Source organism: Helobdella robusta (assembly GCF_000326865.2).
Source record: "Helobdella robusta unplaced genomic scaffold HELROscaffold_10, whole genome shotgun sequence".
In the NCBI taxonomy this organism is placed as follows: Eukaryota; Metazoa; Annelida; class Clitellata; order Rhynchobdellida; family Glossiphoniidae; genus Helobdella; species Helobdella robusta.
The window spans coordinates 1,723,453-1,741,433 of NW_008703571.1; the positions used below are offsets into that span (position 1 = coordinate 1,723,453).

The 17,981-nt window shown below is 35.0% G+C and overlaps 2 protein-coding genes across 2 annotated transcripts in view; one reads left to right on the forward strand and one right to left on the reverse strand.

The window, feature by feature from the left end:
• HELRODRAFT_166646 (hypothetical protein) overlaps window positions 1-3,678 on the reverse strand; it is a gene marked incomplete at both ends in the record, with an annotated part of 4,349 nt that extends 671 nt beyond the window's left edge. Inside the window, 3 exons of the mRNA XM_009011871.1 lie at window positions 17-2,113; window positions 2,444-2,729; window positions 3,317-3,678. Of these exons, the coding sequence (XP_009010119.1) occupies window positions 17-2,113; window positions 2,444-2,729; window positions 3,317-3,678 (2,745 nt within the window). The remainder of the gene's footprint in view (window positions 1-16; window positions 2,114-2,443; window positions 2,730-3,316) is intronic.
• Window positions 3,679-13,882: 10,204 nt separating this feature from the next.
• On the forward strand, window positions 13,883-14,825 carry HELRODRAFT_166648 (hypothetical protein; the record flags this gene model as incomplete). Its single annotated transcript, XM_009011872.1, has 2 exons — window positions 13,883-13,963; window positions 14,565-14,825. 2 exons carry the CDS (start codon window positions 13,883-13,885, stop codon window positions 14,823-14,825), a joined length of 342 nt encoding a protein of 113 aa, XP_009010120.1.
• Window positions 14,826-17,981: the final 3,156 nt, after the last annotated feature.

Below are 17,981 nucleotides of genomic sequence, written 5' to 3' on the forward strand. Positions count from 1 at the left end.
TTGCACTGTCGTTGACGTTGTTGTTTCTGTTGTTGTTGTCGTTTGTGATGATGCTGAATTGCGGAGATTGTGATGTTCCGATGTCTTTATTGTTTGATATTGTGTTGAGTTCGTTGTCGGTAACTTCAATGTTGTTGTTTATTTTGTTGTTGTTATTGTTTATGTTGTTGTTGTTGGTGACGACGTTTTTGTTGACATTGTTGCTAATAACGGCTGGTATGTTGAAGTTAATGTTGTCTGTTGCGTTGATGACGTCATTTTTGTTGGTTTTTGAGGCACTTAAATTGAAACAAATGTTGTTGTTGCTGCTTTTGTTGCTGTTGATGTTATTGTTTCTGTTGTCGTTGTTGCAAATATTATTGCCATCAATTACCAAGTCATCCAAACTTAAAGAATCAACATCAGTTTGTTGATGTTGTTGTTGATGTTGATGTCGTTGATGTTGTTGTTGTTGAGAAAAAGATAGCATGGAGAGTGTGTGTTTTTTGTTAGACAATGTTTGCTTAGAGGAAAGTTGTTGTTGGTTTCGAACGCTCTGATGTTGCGAATTATTGAATACATAATTTTGCTGACTAGAATCATAAAGTTTTTTTTTGTGTTGTTGCTGTTGTAGCTGCTGGGGCTGTTGCAGTAGTTGTTGTGGTAGATGTTGCTGGGCATGAGTTTCCGATTCTACAGGAAGGTCATCATAATTTTCGAGAACGACGTGCTGATGATGTTTGATGTAGAAGCCATCGTCATCGTCAACATTCCCGCCACCAACATCACCACCACCGCAACCACCATCGTCATCAGAATGACCACTCCTTTTAGAGCAAAAACTCAAACTATTTCTCTTTCTACTCTTCTTTTTTTTTTTTTTGAATTTCCTCCTACCCTTTCTCAAAATTAATTTATCCGCATTGGAGGAGTTGCACATTTTATTGTCGCGGTTGTCGTTGCTGCTGCTGCTGCTACGGTTTTTAACGACGCACCGCCTTTTTTTATATGCGATGAAAACTGATAACGTCAGCGAGGCGGCGAGAAATATCATTACCATTCCCACAATCACAATCCAACCGGAAACGGTCATCCAGCGTAAACCGGAAATAGCTGCAGGTTGTTGGTGATGAACTGAGTGATTGAATATTATGACGAGACGATGCGAGGAAGATAGCCTCGGACTGCCGCCGTCGGATGCGCTTACAATTAATTCAATTTGTTTCACCCCACTAAATATCCGACGAATATTATCGGCGCTGTGTAGCTGCAGCACATCGCTGCTGTACAGCACATCCCTAATTAATTGAGGTTCTTCCGGGTTTTTGTCAGTGCGTGTGTAGTTCGCGTCAAAAAACAAAGCGCCCGACGTACGGTGCAGTTTGAAAAAGTTGAAAATGTCGTTTGCGTTTGCCATTTTGTTGTTGTTGTTGGTATTGATGTTGTTGATGTTGTTGTTGATGTCGTTGATGTTGTTGATGTTGTTGTTGTTGTTGATGTTGTTGTTGTTGTTGTTGTTGATGTTGTTGTTGTTGATGTTGTTGATGTTTGAGGTGTTGTTGTAATGTCCGCATGAGTGAGTTTGGATGCTTTCTTTTCGCTTTTTAGGGAGAATGTCAACAAAATTTCTACCAATATTAGCAAAATCATTATCATTTCCATCATCATCGCTATCATCATCATCATAATCATCATCATCATTCTCATTGCTATCTTCACCGTCGTCATTCCCGAAAATGAGTTTGCTCTGCTTTTCTTTAGAGTCTTTTTTAATAATTTTATTTTCCTTGGTGTTCATTGAATTATCGTCAATTTCGCTATCATCATCATCCAGATCATCATCATCATCACCTTCATCATCATCATCATTATCATTGTTGTTATCATTTTTTTCATCATCGTCATCATCATCAGCAGCAGCACACTGATGATCGAAATAGATGATGCTTCTGAGTTGCATGGTGTATTCAAGTCTTGCGTTATCACCAGCACCGTCATCATCATCATCATCATCGCGAGCGAGTACATTGTAAAGGACATGTTGGTGAGTGAGTGAGTGAATGTTGATGGCGACTGTGTGGTCGGTGCGATTCGGATGAATGAACCGTGGTCTGTTATCGTTCACGTCATCAACCTGGTGATGATGATGATAATCAATATGATAATGGTGATGACGATGATAATGATTGTTACATTTGTTATGATGATAATGGTGGTGACGATGGTGACGATGATAATGATGATGAAAAATATCATCATCGTTATCATTATCATTTTTTTCATAAAAAAATCAAACTCTTCGTAATCGTATCACCATTGTTACAATTTTAATCATAAAAATCATCCTTATCATTATCATCAACGTCATCATCATTATCATATCGGCAATAATAATAATAAACAATAAAAATAGTTATAAGCAACACTAATCATCATCATCATCATCATCATCTTCACAACAAACCTTAACGATGACCAGGGCTCTGTCAATCAAATTCTTGGAAGCCATTCCCTCACTCACATCTCTCGCTACTACATGAAACGTATATTCGGCTCGGTTTTCTCGATCCAGCGGTATTTTTACCGATACCGAACCGGTTTTCGAATCGATGGCAAATATATCGTGTATGTTTGTCGGTAAAATTATTGTTGTTAGTTTGGATTTTGAAACTTGGTGAAATGTTGGATTTGTTGCGGTGTTAGGATTGTTGATGTTTTTAACGTTGTTGTTAAGATGATAACTGTTGTTGCTGTTGTGTAAATTAATGTTATCATTTATGTTAATGTTCTGTGTTGAGTTGTTGATTTTGTTTGATGCATTGTCATGCTTGCTAATGCAGTAAGAATAGTAATAATTATTGTTGTTGTTGCTATTATGATTATTATTATTATTGTTGTTGTTATTATTGTTGTTGTTGTCGTTACTATTATTATTCTTATTGTTATTGATGACGTCAACCTGACAGATTTCGATGCTGTATTCAATCAAATCATATGGTGGACCATCCGCATCTGTCGCTGCAACACTTCCGATTTCAATCCATCCATCTCTTTTTCCTCAATCCATCCATTACTCCTTTCATTCATCCATTTATTGTTTTTTTCATCCATCCTATCTTTTTCTCCATTCACCCATCCTTTCGTCTGCCTATCCAGAGGTTTATTCATTTTTCTCGTTTTCGATCTGTCGTTCAGTTTAGTGTTTGTTTTTGCATTATTGGTTGTGTTAGTTGTTGCTGTTGTTGTTGTTGTTGTTGATGTTGTTGTTGTTGCTGCTGGTGATTGGTCACGTGGCTTTAATTTGTTGTTGTCATTTTTTTTAATTTTTAAAGTTAACTTTTTCACGCTAGGGTCAGTAATTCCGTCATTGCTTTTATTGTTATTACTATTCTTTCTGTTGTTGTTGTTGTTGTTGATGTTGTTGTTGTTACTATTATTGTTGTTGTTATAGTTCTTGTTAGTGTCGTAATTGCCGTCGTTGTTTATGTTGCTGTAATGGATGCCATTGTTATTATTGTTGTCAACGGTAGTGTAGTTAAGGTTGTTGTTATCGTTCTTAATGTTATTGATGTTGTTGATGTGATGATTTTCTCTGACATGAAATACATATTGTTGTTGTGAGAATATCGGTGGCTCGTCGTTGACGTTTCTGACAATGATGTGGACGTCTGTGGTGGCCGAACGCTGTGGACTGCCCATGTCCACTGCTAGTACCTTTAGTAGTAGTAGTAGTAGTATTATTAGTAGTAGCAGTAATAATAATATTAATAATAACATTAGTAGTAGTAGTAGTAGTAGTAATACAGGTTTTAATACAGCTTATCCAAGAAATTTTACAACCTTTGTGAAAATATTTTATATTGTTTCCAAAATATTTTACAACATTTCTAATTAAACATGTTTTAGTTGTCTTATTAGAAATATAACAAATTGGGTCGGGAATAAACGCATTTTTCCTCATTCAAACCGTTCTCTGCACAGCGCCTCATCCACGAAATCATTCATGTGATTGTAAAACTTCCTGCAGTCATCAGGTGTGATTTCCTATTTCTTGTTTTGACTGGTTTCTTCCATTTAGAGAAGACTTCGAGCGGATTTAGGTGCGGGCTAAATGGTGGTAAGAAAAATAGCATTTGCCCGGCTCGTTCAATTTCAGCTCGTATTGCACGAGTTTTGTGAAAAGAACAATTATACTTAATCAACACCGTATTTTCTATAACGTCCAATGCCAATTTTTTCTAAAACATGCAATTAGAAACATAAAATACTTTTCGGTGTTAATGTTAAAGGCACCTCTAGACTCAGAAAAATAGCATAAAATGGGAATATTTTTTATTATATATCAAGTTTATCAATTTTTAAGGTTAAATACATAATAAGCCTGTAAAAATTTGTAGAATATTTTGAATAAGTTGTATTATTTCTCGTGTAAGCTGTAATAATAGTATTAGTAGTAGTAGTAGTAATGGTAGTAGCAGTAGCAGCAACAATGGTAGTAGTAGAAGTTATTTTTATATTGTTTTTTTGGGTTTCTTATATAAAATGCAAATGCACTTGAAAACTATGATCAGTTAGCCACAACTTTTTGAGTATGTTTCTATGCAGTTTTCGATCAATAATTCATGGACGATATTACAGAATGTGACTAAGGTTTTAATTACTATGCTGGCTGGCCAGACAATTGTGATTATTCTTTGGTGGTGCTGGTGATGAAGTCGTCATCATTTTCACTACAACATTATCATCGGCTTAGTCAGTTTCTATTTTGTCCTCATCGCCCCAACGTAATCTCTGACATCATCGGATCATTGTAATATTACATTATAAAATTAACACCATATTGTAGTCATACATACACCAATTTTATTACATCATCACGTAGTCACGTTATCACATATATATCATTGCATCAATAACATAACATCATCATCTCATTAAAAAAACCCGCTAATGTATCGTCGGCCGAAAGCCTGAAATCGAATTAAAATTCATCAACAAAAGCACTCATTTACTCACCTTTATATAGTAATGCTTGCTATCATCATCTCTATTATTATTATTATCGTTTTTATTATTATTTTTGTTGTTGTTATCATTATCATCGTCGTCGTCATCATCATCATCATCACGTTCCCTGTCTAATGGATGGCGTGATGATAACCATCCACTTTCGCTATCAACTTTAAATAATGGGTTTTTCCATTTGTTATTTTTATTATTGTTATTATTGTTATTGTTGTTATTGTTTTTGTTATAGTTATTATTTTCGTAATTGTCAAGAGCGGTTTTATTCGAAATGAATTTGTTTTCTAATTTTTTATTCACTACTGCGTTTTCAGTTTTGTTGAAGTTCGCAGTTATGTTGTTGCTGCTGCTGCTGAGTTTGTTGAAGTTAAGATTGTTGTTGTTGTTGTTGTTTTTACTGTTATTATTTTGAAGGTTAAAACTGTTTATTCCGATGTTGTTGTTGTTGTTGTTAGCGTAAATTGAAAACTTTTCCCCTTTCGAGAAATGTTTAGCGCCATCTCTCCTACTGGGTCTCGTAAATTTTTGGCGATTTATATTTCCTGCTGAGTTTTTTTTCATCACCTCATCATCATTGCCAACAACATCATTAAGCATTTCATCATCTCTGATATTTTTCAACTCATCATTTTCATCGCCACCGTCGTCCATTTCATTAGCTTCACTAATGAAGTTATCATTGCCACCACCATCATCACCATCATCTTCTTCGTCATCATCGTCACCATCATCACCATCATCCTCATCATCAATAACAGCCCCATCATCGTCTAGCACATAGTATCTAATCATTCCATTCAGCCCAACGTCTGCATCTACAGCCTTCACTTGCAGCAGCATGACCGGGAACAGATCATCATCTTCATCAACCTCCATCTTGTACGATGCTCGCGTGAATTTTGGTGTGACGTCATTAACGTCGGCCACCTCGACGACTACGTCATGTCGGGTGGTCAGTGAAGGCTCTCCTCTATCGCTGCAGGACAGGGCAAGTTCGAATCGATCGATTCGTTCTCTGTCCAACTCACTACCCGTAACTAACTGATAGTCACCTCTGCCAGATTTTTGACCGGATGATGATGACGTTAACGATGCTGATAACAACGGCGATGAAGAAGATGATGATGATATTAATGACGTCAGAACTGGTGACGGTAATGATAGAGATTTCAAAACAAAATCTTCGCTTTCAAGAAAACACCTGAACTGACCGTTCAAGCCACTGTCCAAGTCGTTGACCACCACGTGACTTATGAAACTTCCGGATGGAAGATTTTCCGGAATTTTAACAATGCTGGCTGATGGTGATGAGGAAGATGACGGTGACGGTGACGAAGACGATGATGAGGATGGCTTATATGGAGACGATGACAAAGATGGTTTTGAAGATGCTTCTGGGATGGCATATTTTGGTGGAAGTTGATTAATGATGGCACTTGCCTTGTTATTATCATATTTGTCTCTATCATCCTTATTGTTATTGCTTTTGTTGTTATAATCGTTATCGTGTTTATTGTTGTTGTTGTTGTAATAGTGAGCAGGCGCGTTATTATCTTTCCTCGCAAATCCACGGTACTCAGAAGAGTCATTGAAGGAAGAAGGAAGATGAAGATGATGAGGATGATGAAGATGAGAACGATGAGGATGGTGAGGATGGCGGTGACGATGATCATGCTGATTGTGAAGGTGATTAGGACGATGATGTTGATTATGTTCACGTTGCTGCTGCTGTTCACTTTCACCATCATCATCATCATCGTCATCACCATCAACGTTATGATGATGATGGTGCTGGTAATCATGATGATGATAGCGACTATCGTGCTGGTAATGCTGCGTTTTCGAACCCGAGCGGTTGGCGTCCGATGAATCTGATAGCAGGTTGACGGTTATTTGCGGGGCGTTATCGTTGACGTCACTGATGATGACCGTGACGTACGTCTCTGACGTCAAAGGTGGCTGTCCGCCGTCTACCGCCTGCACCACAAACCTGTGAAATGTTGAAGTCTCGTAGTCCAGCTGACCTGGTGTGGTATGATTTGTTTAGGATTAAGGTGGAAAAATTACCACAAGATGAATGAGTTTGTGGTGGTGTTGGTTAGCTGATGAAAATGATGAATCGAAAATGATAACGATGATGATGAACAATAATGATGATGACGATAATGGCGATAGTTCTACTAAATCATGTTGAGAATTATTATAAAAAAGATCAACTTTAATTTGTTACATGATCCGTGAAATTAAGAAAATGATGCATAAACCAAATGACTATGAAAATGATGTCATAACAAATGCAATGTTGATGAAAATGATGAAGTTGATTGCAAATTTCGTTTGACACCATCACTGGCCACTACTAGAAGCAATAAAAGACGGAACTCGAAGAATATTGTTGCATTAAAAATTTATTGATTAGTCTTTATTTCTGGTTTATCGATTATGACGATGATAAAGTAATGATGTCCAGAATGACGTTGGCGATGACGTCATTGGTGATAACAGTAATAGTTAAGCTGGTGTAAATGATGATAAAATAAACTCAAAATGATAAACTATAGAGTAGATGATGATGATGAAATGGAATGATAATAATAAAATGATAAATTAGAGCAACATGAACGGTTACGATGAAAAATATGATGATGACATGATATGACATTGATACTTAACTTTTGTTAATGTATGTGTGTGTGGGTATTTGTTTGTATACGTGCGTGTGCATATATATATATATATATATGTGTGTGTGTGTGTGTGTGTGTGTGTGTGTGTGTGTGTGTGTGTGTGTGTGTGTGTACGAGCCCATGGTTAAAAACAACAGTCATAAAAACTATCATTTTGCCCCTGCTCGCTATTTAATGTTTATGGGTCTCGCACAGAAGGGCATTTGGGAATATTTTCTAAAATACAGAAAGCATTAAATTTGTGCAACAATAAAGATATATTTTGTTTAATATATTGTTTATCCTTTGATATTGTTTATCGCCGGAAATTTCTACAATTCTAGAACTAATGCTATCAATAAAAAATTGTGTTTCTCTATCAATGGGTCCAAACGTTTCGATACACATTGGCGTAAATATTTTTGTATTATCATTTAATCCTTTGTATTTGTTATTTTTTAAATCAACAGCTTTTATTGCGGCGGATCCGGGCTCCACCGAAGTGTAACCAATATATCTTTCTGCAAGCGTGTGGTGGCATGTTACATCCCACGATAAACAACGACCACCAGACCATCTGGTCTGTTGTTACTGTCGGAAATCAGGACTGCAGGTTCGAAAAAGTCTACATAAATAGTCATTCATAGCTGAGTGACGTGTCTGTCTGCCAGACCCCAATCTACATGACAGACCATGATGATTCAACACGACAACATCAAACCCACATAAACATTTATTTATACACCGACCGACACAGTAGGTAAACCGAGTTTCAAGCATAGGCTTACTCTGAGGGTGTGTGTATGTATGTATGTGTGCGTGTGTGCGTGAAACTATTATAAATATTAATATCAAATCCAATACGATAACAGACACTAATGAATTTTTATGAGAAATTGTGAACGTGTGAACAGAATAAGTAAGTGTTAACAAACGCGTGAACAAAGCCCAATATTTCAAATGCATTAGAAGAAGCCTTTTTTGTTAGTAAGATAATATGATTATTATCGTCGTCATCATCTTCGTCATCAGTTTTGCTATTTTTAGAATTATCATAAATATTTATGTTAATTATATTGTTTTTAATGTCCTCTGCATCATCATCGTCATCATCCTCATCTTCATCCTCATCTTCTTCTTTTTCTTCTTTTTTATCATTCTTACCAGAAGCGGGTCTAGGCAATATAGACGGAAGCAGCCAAAATTTTCAAAATATTAAAAAATGTTTAATATTAACTGGGGACCAGGAAACCAAAAAGATTTGTATTAGCCAAATTAGACCTTAATTCTGTTTTGTGGTTCATCACGTCAATATTTGGCCAATTTTAGATTCGTAACGGGGGGCCATGACCCGCCCCGGCCTGTTTAGATCCGCCACCTTATGAATCTAGTAACAAACTACTAGCTTAATTCACTACATCAGCGCCGCACAGCAAAAAATAAAATTGTTGTACTACATAATGATAACTATTTGGTCGGTTAAAAGACTAAACACTACATATCAAAAACGTCGGAGTTTCCATCACCAAATTACACATTTTCATGCCTAAGAGGTTCAGTGTTAAATAAATCTAGTAAAAAATCTACCAGCTTAATTTGCTATATCAGCGTCCCATTCCCAAAAACAATCGAATTATAGTTCTTAGTACTAAATGATAGCTATTCGTGCCTAAAATCTGAGTTTTACTGACTTTTATTAATACACTGCTTACAACAGGGGCCCATGGCCCTTTTCTACCCCAGCCCCCAGATCCGCCACTGCACATCATCGTCGTCTTCATCATTATCTCAATTATCATCTTCAACGTATTTATCATCGTTCACACGCTTGATTAAACATAGAGCATGCGCCACTGACATGTACAGTACAACACTGTTGGGTTTTCATTACCAACATCAGTCAGACAGTAACCTCTTCATCCTCATCATCATTATCACCAACATCTTCATCACGTCATCATTATCACCATCATCACGTCATCATCATTATAACTGTCTGAAAAGAAGCGGCAACATAATTGTAGGAGTTTAAAATTTTAATAGATCCCAGCAAAGTTTGACGCACGCACACGCGCACACGCGCACACACAGTCACAAACACACACGTATACACATACAAACACACACATATATACAAAAACAGATATAAACATAGATACATATACACACAGACCCATACACGTAGAGAAACATACTTACAAACACACACAAAAATACATTCACAAACATTGACAGTAGAATTGGTGCAAAATTACTTTTAAGTCTTAAAAAGCGGACAATTTATAACCAAATATTTTTTAAAATTTTACAAAGATGCGTTGACAAAGCATTATTAATCTTTGGCTTGCTATTCAAATAGTTTCAAATCGCTTTTTTCATCGGCATCTCGTTAATAAATCGTTCGATTGTTGCATTGCAAATAACAAAATTTGAGACCTCGAAAGAACAAAATCCAGTTTTACAGGGGATTAGATGGTGGAGATAGCATTAGAAAGATTGCTGTAAAATTTCAATGCAAAGAAAAAAACACAAATTGCGAACATTCGCCGAAACAAAGAAACGATCGAACGACAATGGAGATCAAATCCAAATGATGAAGATGAAGAAAAAGAGGAAGAAGAGGCACCCAGCCAAGAAATCATATCTACAAAGAAGGCATTAGAATATGCCAGGAAACTATCATATTATTCGATCCGTGATGGCAATGAAGAAAGGTTTCAATTTTCTGAATACATTGAATTGAAAATATTTTAGAAAAAGATCTATATCAAAACTATATGTTATGTGAAACAACCAGCGAAGATTTTTAGTTAAATAAAAATGCATAAAAAGCTGTTATTTTGTTTTACTTGTAAAAATAACATTTGAATAGCATAATTGAAATTTAATGTTGAGTCTTCGGGAGAGGACAGTTCAGAGTAACGAGGAGTTTGAGCATTCTTCGTCAGCGTCCTCTCTTGAGGACTTTTACTGTATACACACACATACACGCAAACACATGCACTGCTCATAGACAGCCACATACAGTAAATTCATAAAAAGATACGAATTACTGCATGCAATCATTCGGATTCCTAGAAATACATAAAGTACCAGTACCAATAACTAACCATGGATGCACACTTATTCAAGCGACCGCTCTTTCGTTGACAATAAAATATTTTTTAAATAATGCTACAAATATGGTGATGAGGACGACGATGATGACGACGACGATGATGATGACGATGATAAAAATGATGATGACGATGGTGGTGTTGATGATGATAATAATTATAATAAAAATAATAATAATGATGATGAGGATGATGAGGATGATGATAGACTATGATTAAAAAATAATTTAAACGGGATTATAAAGATGATACATTATTAGATGACGAAGATAGGCATAGTGACAATGATAACAATGATGATAATTGCAATGATGATGATGACGACGACGACGATGAGGATGATGATGGTGATGATGATGAAGCCATCCATCCATGCATCCGAGCGCTGGTTACGAATATAAAACGCGAGAAATTTCATTAAGGTATGTTTTACGCTGAGTCCAATCGCAAATAAACAATATTACCTTCTGCTTATTTATACCGTCACTGTTTCTAGCATGCTACTACTACTACTACTACTATTACCTTTACTACTACTACTATTACTACTACTACTACTACTACTATTACTGCTGCTACTACTACTACTACCACCACAACTACTACTACTACTACTACTACACTACCACTACTACTACTACTACTACTACTATTACTACTACTACTACTACTACTACTACTACTACTACTACTACTACTACTACTACTACTACTACTACTACTACTACTACTATAAATACTGGTGCTACCAATGCTGCTACTTACCATAAATACCCACCACTACTACTAATCATCATCGAAATTTTTTTTAAACTACTTTTTACTAAATTCGTGAATGCTGAATCAAGTAGTAATTTTACCAAATAAGTGCTTAAATGAGTAACTAAATGGGGAAAATGAGAAACTGCGCATAGTGCATATTACTATGTTATCTTTGTCAGCAGTAATGCTATAATTTTTATTTCATTTGTGTGTCTGTGTGTGTGTGTGTGTGTCTGTGGGTATGTATGTATGTGTGTGTGTTTGATTGTGGTTAGTGTTGTTAATAGTAACAGAATTTTCAGCTGCTGACCTACCCAGTATACATAGCAAGGGAGAGTCCTAGATTGATATTTATAACATGTCCCATAACAAAATTAATACTTTTTCTTCGTATAAAACAAACATTTGTCTGCATTTTCGTGTTAGATCTTACGTTTGTGTGTGTCTGTGTGTGTGTGTGTGCGCGCGTGTGTTTAAATTTAAATCTGCATGTGTATGTTTTTCTGTTTTTGTGTACGTAAGTGTGGGTATGATAAGCAAATTAAAGCCACAACTCTGTACAATTTATAAAATAGTGTATTGCATATATGTATATATATTTGTATAAATGAGTGTGAATGCGAGTGTTTGTGTTTGTCCGTATGCATCTTTTTCCTTTTGTTTGTTTGCTTGTGTGTGTTTGTTGGCATGCTGATTTGTTAACGCTTCAGGATAATTGAAAAAATAAGGTGAAAGTTTTGTTATCAATTCAACACAAAGTGACAAAACCGTGAATTCAAAATGTTTGCCGCGGTTCCGAAAGTGAAAACTGTTTTGTATTAATGATAATATTACTACTCTTACAGCTACTACTACTACTGCTGCTGCTAATACCACAACTACTACTACTATACTACTACTACTACTACTACTACTACTACTTCTGCTAATACTGCTACAGTTATTTATACTATAAAAGATTATTAAATAGAGAATTTTATAAACTTTGAAACTAGAGGCACTATATTACGTAACATATGTTTGCACAAGTGACGGCAGTTTTGAAAACCGTTGAAACGTGTACAAACACGAACATCCATTTTGCGGGTTAAACCAAAGAAAACCTTATCAGACAAAAAAAATGAAAAATAGATTGTCGTTAAAAAGCGTTGGCTATATTATTAAAAATTTCAAAAAAAACCAAACAAAAAAAATACAGAATTTAAAAATTACGCTGGACAAAAAATTTTTATATCAAAAAACAAAAAGACGAAATTAAGAAGAACAGACGATAATGACCGGTGAAACATGGACAATTCTTCCACAATGACCACCCGCTGGTCGCCTGCCTATGTTCAAACGGCGCACGCAAATACATTTATTTCAATCTTGATACATACATACACACTCACGCACACGCACGCACACATCTACACACACACACAAACAAACACGCGCACATCTTAAGCGCACACTTTCATTTAATTTTGATACACACATTTACACACACAAACAAACGCACGCACATCTTAAGCACACACCTTCATACGTCTGCCTAACGTAAGAAAACATATGCAGATAAAAATTAAACAAAAATAAAAATACATAAGCATAAAAGACACACACGCACACACACACGCACGCACATACATACACACACACACACACACACATACACACACATAGCTAAGGGTCAGTTTTGAATAATTGACGATGAACCACAGGCGAGGTGGATGGCGATGATAATGATGACGTTAATGACGACCCAGACGAAGATGATGACGATAATGATGGCGATGACGATGATGATGATGATGACGGTGATGATGATGATGACGGTGATGATGATAACAAAATGATATCAACAAAAATGTTAATTATTTTGTTGAAGATGACCAGAACGGTCACTTACATCCTTATCGTTCATCTTCTCACTACTGTGTCTCACTTGATCTGAAAAATAAATTCAAGACTAAATCATCGTGATAGAGAGAGAGAGAGAGAGAGAGAGAGAGAGAGAGAGAGAGAAATAGAGAAAAAAAAATAACGAAAGAACGAAAGAAAAAGGAAAGAAGGAAAGTAAAAAAAAAGAAAAAAAGAGAGTGATAGAAAGAAAAAGAGTATAGGAACGAAAATTCTGTTTCTTAATATTTTCTTTACTCTAAACATTGATATAATTAGCATCATTTGTCCTTATTGTCGTCGCATTTTAATTTTTGTTTCCATATTTTTTATCATAATTATCTTGATTATAATAATAAATAAATTTATAAAACACTGTTATTATTGTTATTATTGTTGTTGTTGTTGTTGTTGTTGTTGTTGTTTTTGCAACTGGAACTTCAAAAACCAACGATGATTACAGGGACAGTTTCCTCTTTGAAATATGACGTCATCCCGGGAGATTTCAAAATGGCGGACGAGATTTCTAATGACGTCAGATGAAGAGGTCATGTGACTCAGTCACATGATCTGATGTTTGGTTACGTGATATATTCACGTCAAGAGGCAATGTCAAGTAGTAACATAATAACGTGATTTGACGTTGAGTCATGTAATTTGTTAGAATGACATGAATTCATCATTTGTATGGATAAGACATGTTCATCACCGTCGTCATCACCATCATCATTATCATCGTCTTCGTTATCATCATTGTCGTCGTTTGTATCATTATCACCATCAGCAGTAATCTCAACCCTCATATGATTCATCAATATATGATTCTTTATCTAAATCATCATTATTATTATCTTCCTCATTGTCATCATCGTCGTCATCATCATCAGCGTCATATAATATATCATCTGGTTCATCATCTGAATCATCACCTCATTCATCATCCTAATGATAATATATAATATTAAAATAATATTATTATTACCATCATCACCATCATCATCATCACCATCATCATCATTATCATCATGACTAAAAACTGCATCCAGTTTTATTTGGCTGGCAGTCAATGGTGTTGATGACGAAAAAGTCGAAACTCAATTATATTAATGAGAGGCGTTTGTTTTCATTAATACAGGTTACTGATGATGAAGATGATGATGAAGAAGAAGATGAAGAAGAAGATGACGACAATGAAAAAAAAGATAATGATGACAATGAAGAAGAAGATGATGAAGATGATGATGAAGAAGAAGATGACGACAATGAAGAAGAAGATGATGGTGACAATGAAGAAGAAGATGATGAAGATGATGATGATGAAGAAGATGACGACAATGAAGAAGAAGATGATGGTGACAATGAAGAAGAAGATGATGAAGAAGATGAAGACGATTGAGATGAAGATGATGATGATAAAGAAAATGACGATGAGGATTTTTTTTATTTATTTATTTATTTATTTATTAGGAAGCCAAACAAATAAATATAAAAAATGACGATGGAGATGATGACGATGAAAAAAGAGATAACGACAATGTTGATGATAATGATAAAAAGGATGAGAAGCATGGGTCTGCCAGTAGTTATGACAGCAATGATGAAGACGACGACGATAATAATAATTTTGATAACAAAATAATGACGGTGATGTCATAAAACCAATCATACCATGATAATGGTGATGATGATGAAGATGATGATGATGATGAAAATGATGATGGTGATTGTAGTTTAAATACTGACACATAATTTCAACACAATTACAACGTTAGTAGGTGCACCTTTTTACGTCAAAAATTTTAGACACGAGATTAACTTGAAGTAGTAGTAGTAGTAGTAGCAGTAGCTGCAGCAGCAGCAGTAATAGCAGCAGTAGTAGAAATAATAAAAACCGTAGCGGTAGTAGCAGTAGTAGCAGTAAATTAAACCGATGATGACGTCATATTTGATATTGATTAAAACGTTTTCACATGTTGACGATTAATTATTTATAAATTCGTAGAATCATTTTTTACATTGACAGGCGTGTTGAGAAATTATTATAAATAAATAAAACAAACGATGAGAAAAGAATGAAAAAATCGGCAACAGGAGCTAAGATAATGGCGCTTTTTAAAATTCATGTATGATGACGAAGTAACTTTGCGGTCGACACATTTGCAATAGAATAAAGATTTTTTCTTATTTTTTCTTTTTTATTCTTTATTTAGGGTTTTTGGTGCATTCGGCTGTTTTAGTTGAAAGCATTTTTCAGTTTTTGCAATTTTTTCTCTTTATCTCCATCTTTTTTCAATTTTTTCATCAAGTTTTCCCATTTTTTTTCAATCCAGTTCTTTATTTTACTTACATACAAAATTTGACTGTCTTAATTATGCATGTATGTACTCTCATGGCTATTTTGTGCATATCTCTTTCTCTGTTTCTCTGTCTCTCTCTCTCTCCCTTTCTCTCTCTGGCTTCCTCTCTTTCTCTCTTTCCATGATGGAAAAAAAATCTACAACTTACTGTATATTGACTTTTGTATAATAATATTTGCGGCATCAAACACCACCCTTGGTTCCATTACGGCTATCCAGCGACTGATTTAGTGCCAGTAAAGAAAATGATTCCACTGAAATAGCGCAAGAAAATTAATTGAGGTTTGTTTGGCTGGTTGTGTTGGTGATGATTGCAATGATGAGTGGAGTGGTGAGATGGTGAGAGAAAAAAGAAAGAGAAAAATGTAAGATGGTGTGAGGAGAGAGAGAGAGAGAGAGATAAAAGAAAATGAAAATAGAATGCTGACTATATTAGTATCGTAACTAGCAATACATAACAGATAATTTATCAAACTTATCTACAAAATAATATTTTTATCTTAGAGGTAAAAAATTTTAAACATGGAAAAATCCTGTTAAATATTATTTGCATATGTAGTAATTTCGTAAATAGTAGCAGTAGTACAAGCTATAATTGTTGAATCACCTATCGAAATTGTAATGTAACAGTGATTTAAAAGAATAACATTAATATTTACATGGATAGTAATAGCATTTGTATAAGCTGTAAGAACAGAGGTTTATACAATTTCAATAATACTTAAAGGAACAATTGGTATTAAAGGATTGGTATAAGCTGTAACAGCATTTATTCACATAGAGGTAGTAAAAGTTTGCGCGCGTTAATACGGTCGCTTCCAAACGATCAACCTTCCTTTTATCGCCCGCAGTTATTTCTAAATCTTACCCAGACTTATTATCGCCCACTCACAAATAATTTCGCATCTATGCTAGCCGTTTTATTATTTTCCATACGCTTCTATGGTCTCCAACATTTTAAGCGAAACGTCAGACATTTAGGTCGTCTGTTTCTATTGCAAAGGATTTAAATTTGTACCAAAGAATCGTGCACTATATACCGGTTCGTGTGTGTGTGTATGTATGTGTGTGTGTTTGTGTGGTGTGTGGTGTGTGTGTGTAACTCTTGTCATTTAAACATTCATTGATTTATAATAAAATAGCGCGAACATACATGAGCCAAGATACACACGTCTAAATGAACACTAACTCAATTTCATTAACATAATACATACACGCAAACATAAATATACAGACATACATACACGTACAAACACACACGTACAAACACATACATACACACATACATACATATAGAGTGATACATTTGTTAGTAATTTATATGTACTATATATTGATTGGTTTATAAAAGGTGATTTATGGCACAAGATAAGATGTCTATTTGCACCCATCCTAACCAAGCCAATCGGAGCTATTGTTGTTATTGTTGCTGCTGTTGTTTTTGTTGGTGATGTTGTTGTTTTTGACGTTGTTTATGATGCTGTTGAAAAAAATAACCACAACACTACAACAACTACAACAACCACAATAGCAACAGTAACAACTACTATTACTATTACTGATACTACTACTACTTTTACTAATTCTACTACTATTGCTTCTACTACTACTACTACTACTACAACTATCACTACTATTCTAACTGTTATTACTACCACTACTACTACTACTACTACTACTACTACTACTACTACTACTACTACTACTACTACTACTACTACTACTTTTACTATCGCTACTACCACCACCACCACTACTACTATTACAACTACTGCTACTGCTACTACTACCACTACTACTAATACTAATACTACTACTACTACAATTACTACTACTACTTACACTACCATTACTACTTCAACTACTACAATGAATAATTTTCTCTTCGATAAACTTTATTTTTCGAAACTGCCAGCAAGAAACAACATCGTCGCTAATAGACATTCGGGCTCTGCCGACTGCTAATGATCAACCAACATGGAGGGCCGTCATAAATCAGGAATGAGAAAAATAAAAAAAAAGTTTCTGAAGAAATTGCGCGCCATATAAACGATTTAAAAAAAAAAGAAAAAAAAACCTAATGAGAACGAAACTAAATAAATAACAATTAGGAAATTAGGGTGTGGTACAAAAAAGTTAACAAAGATATAACATTTAGTCATTATAAAACAAAAATTAGCCGAGAAATAAAAATA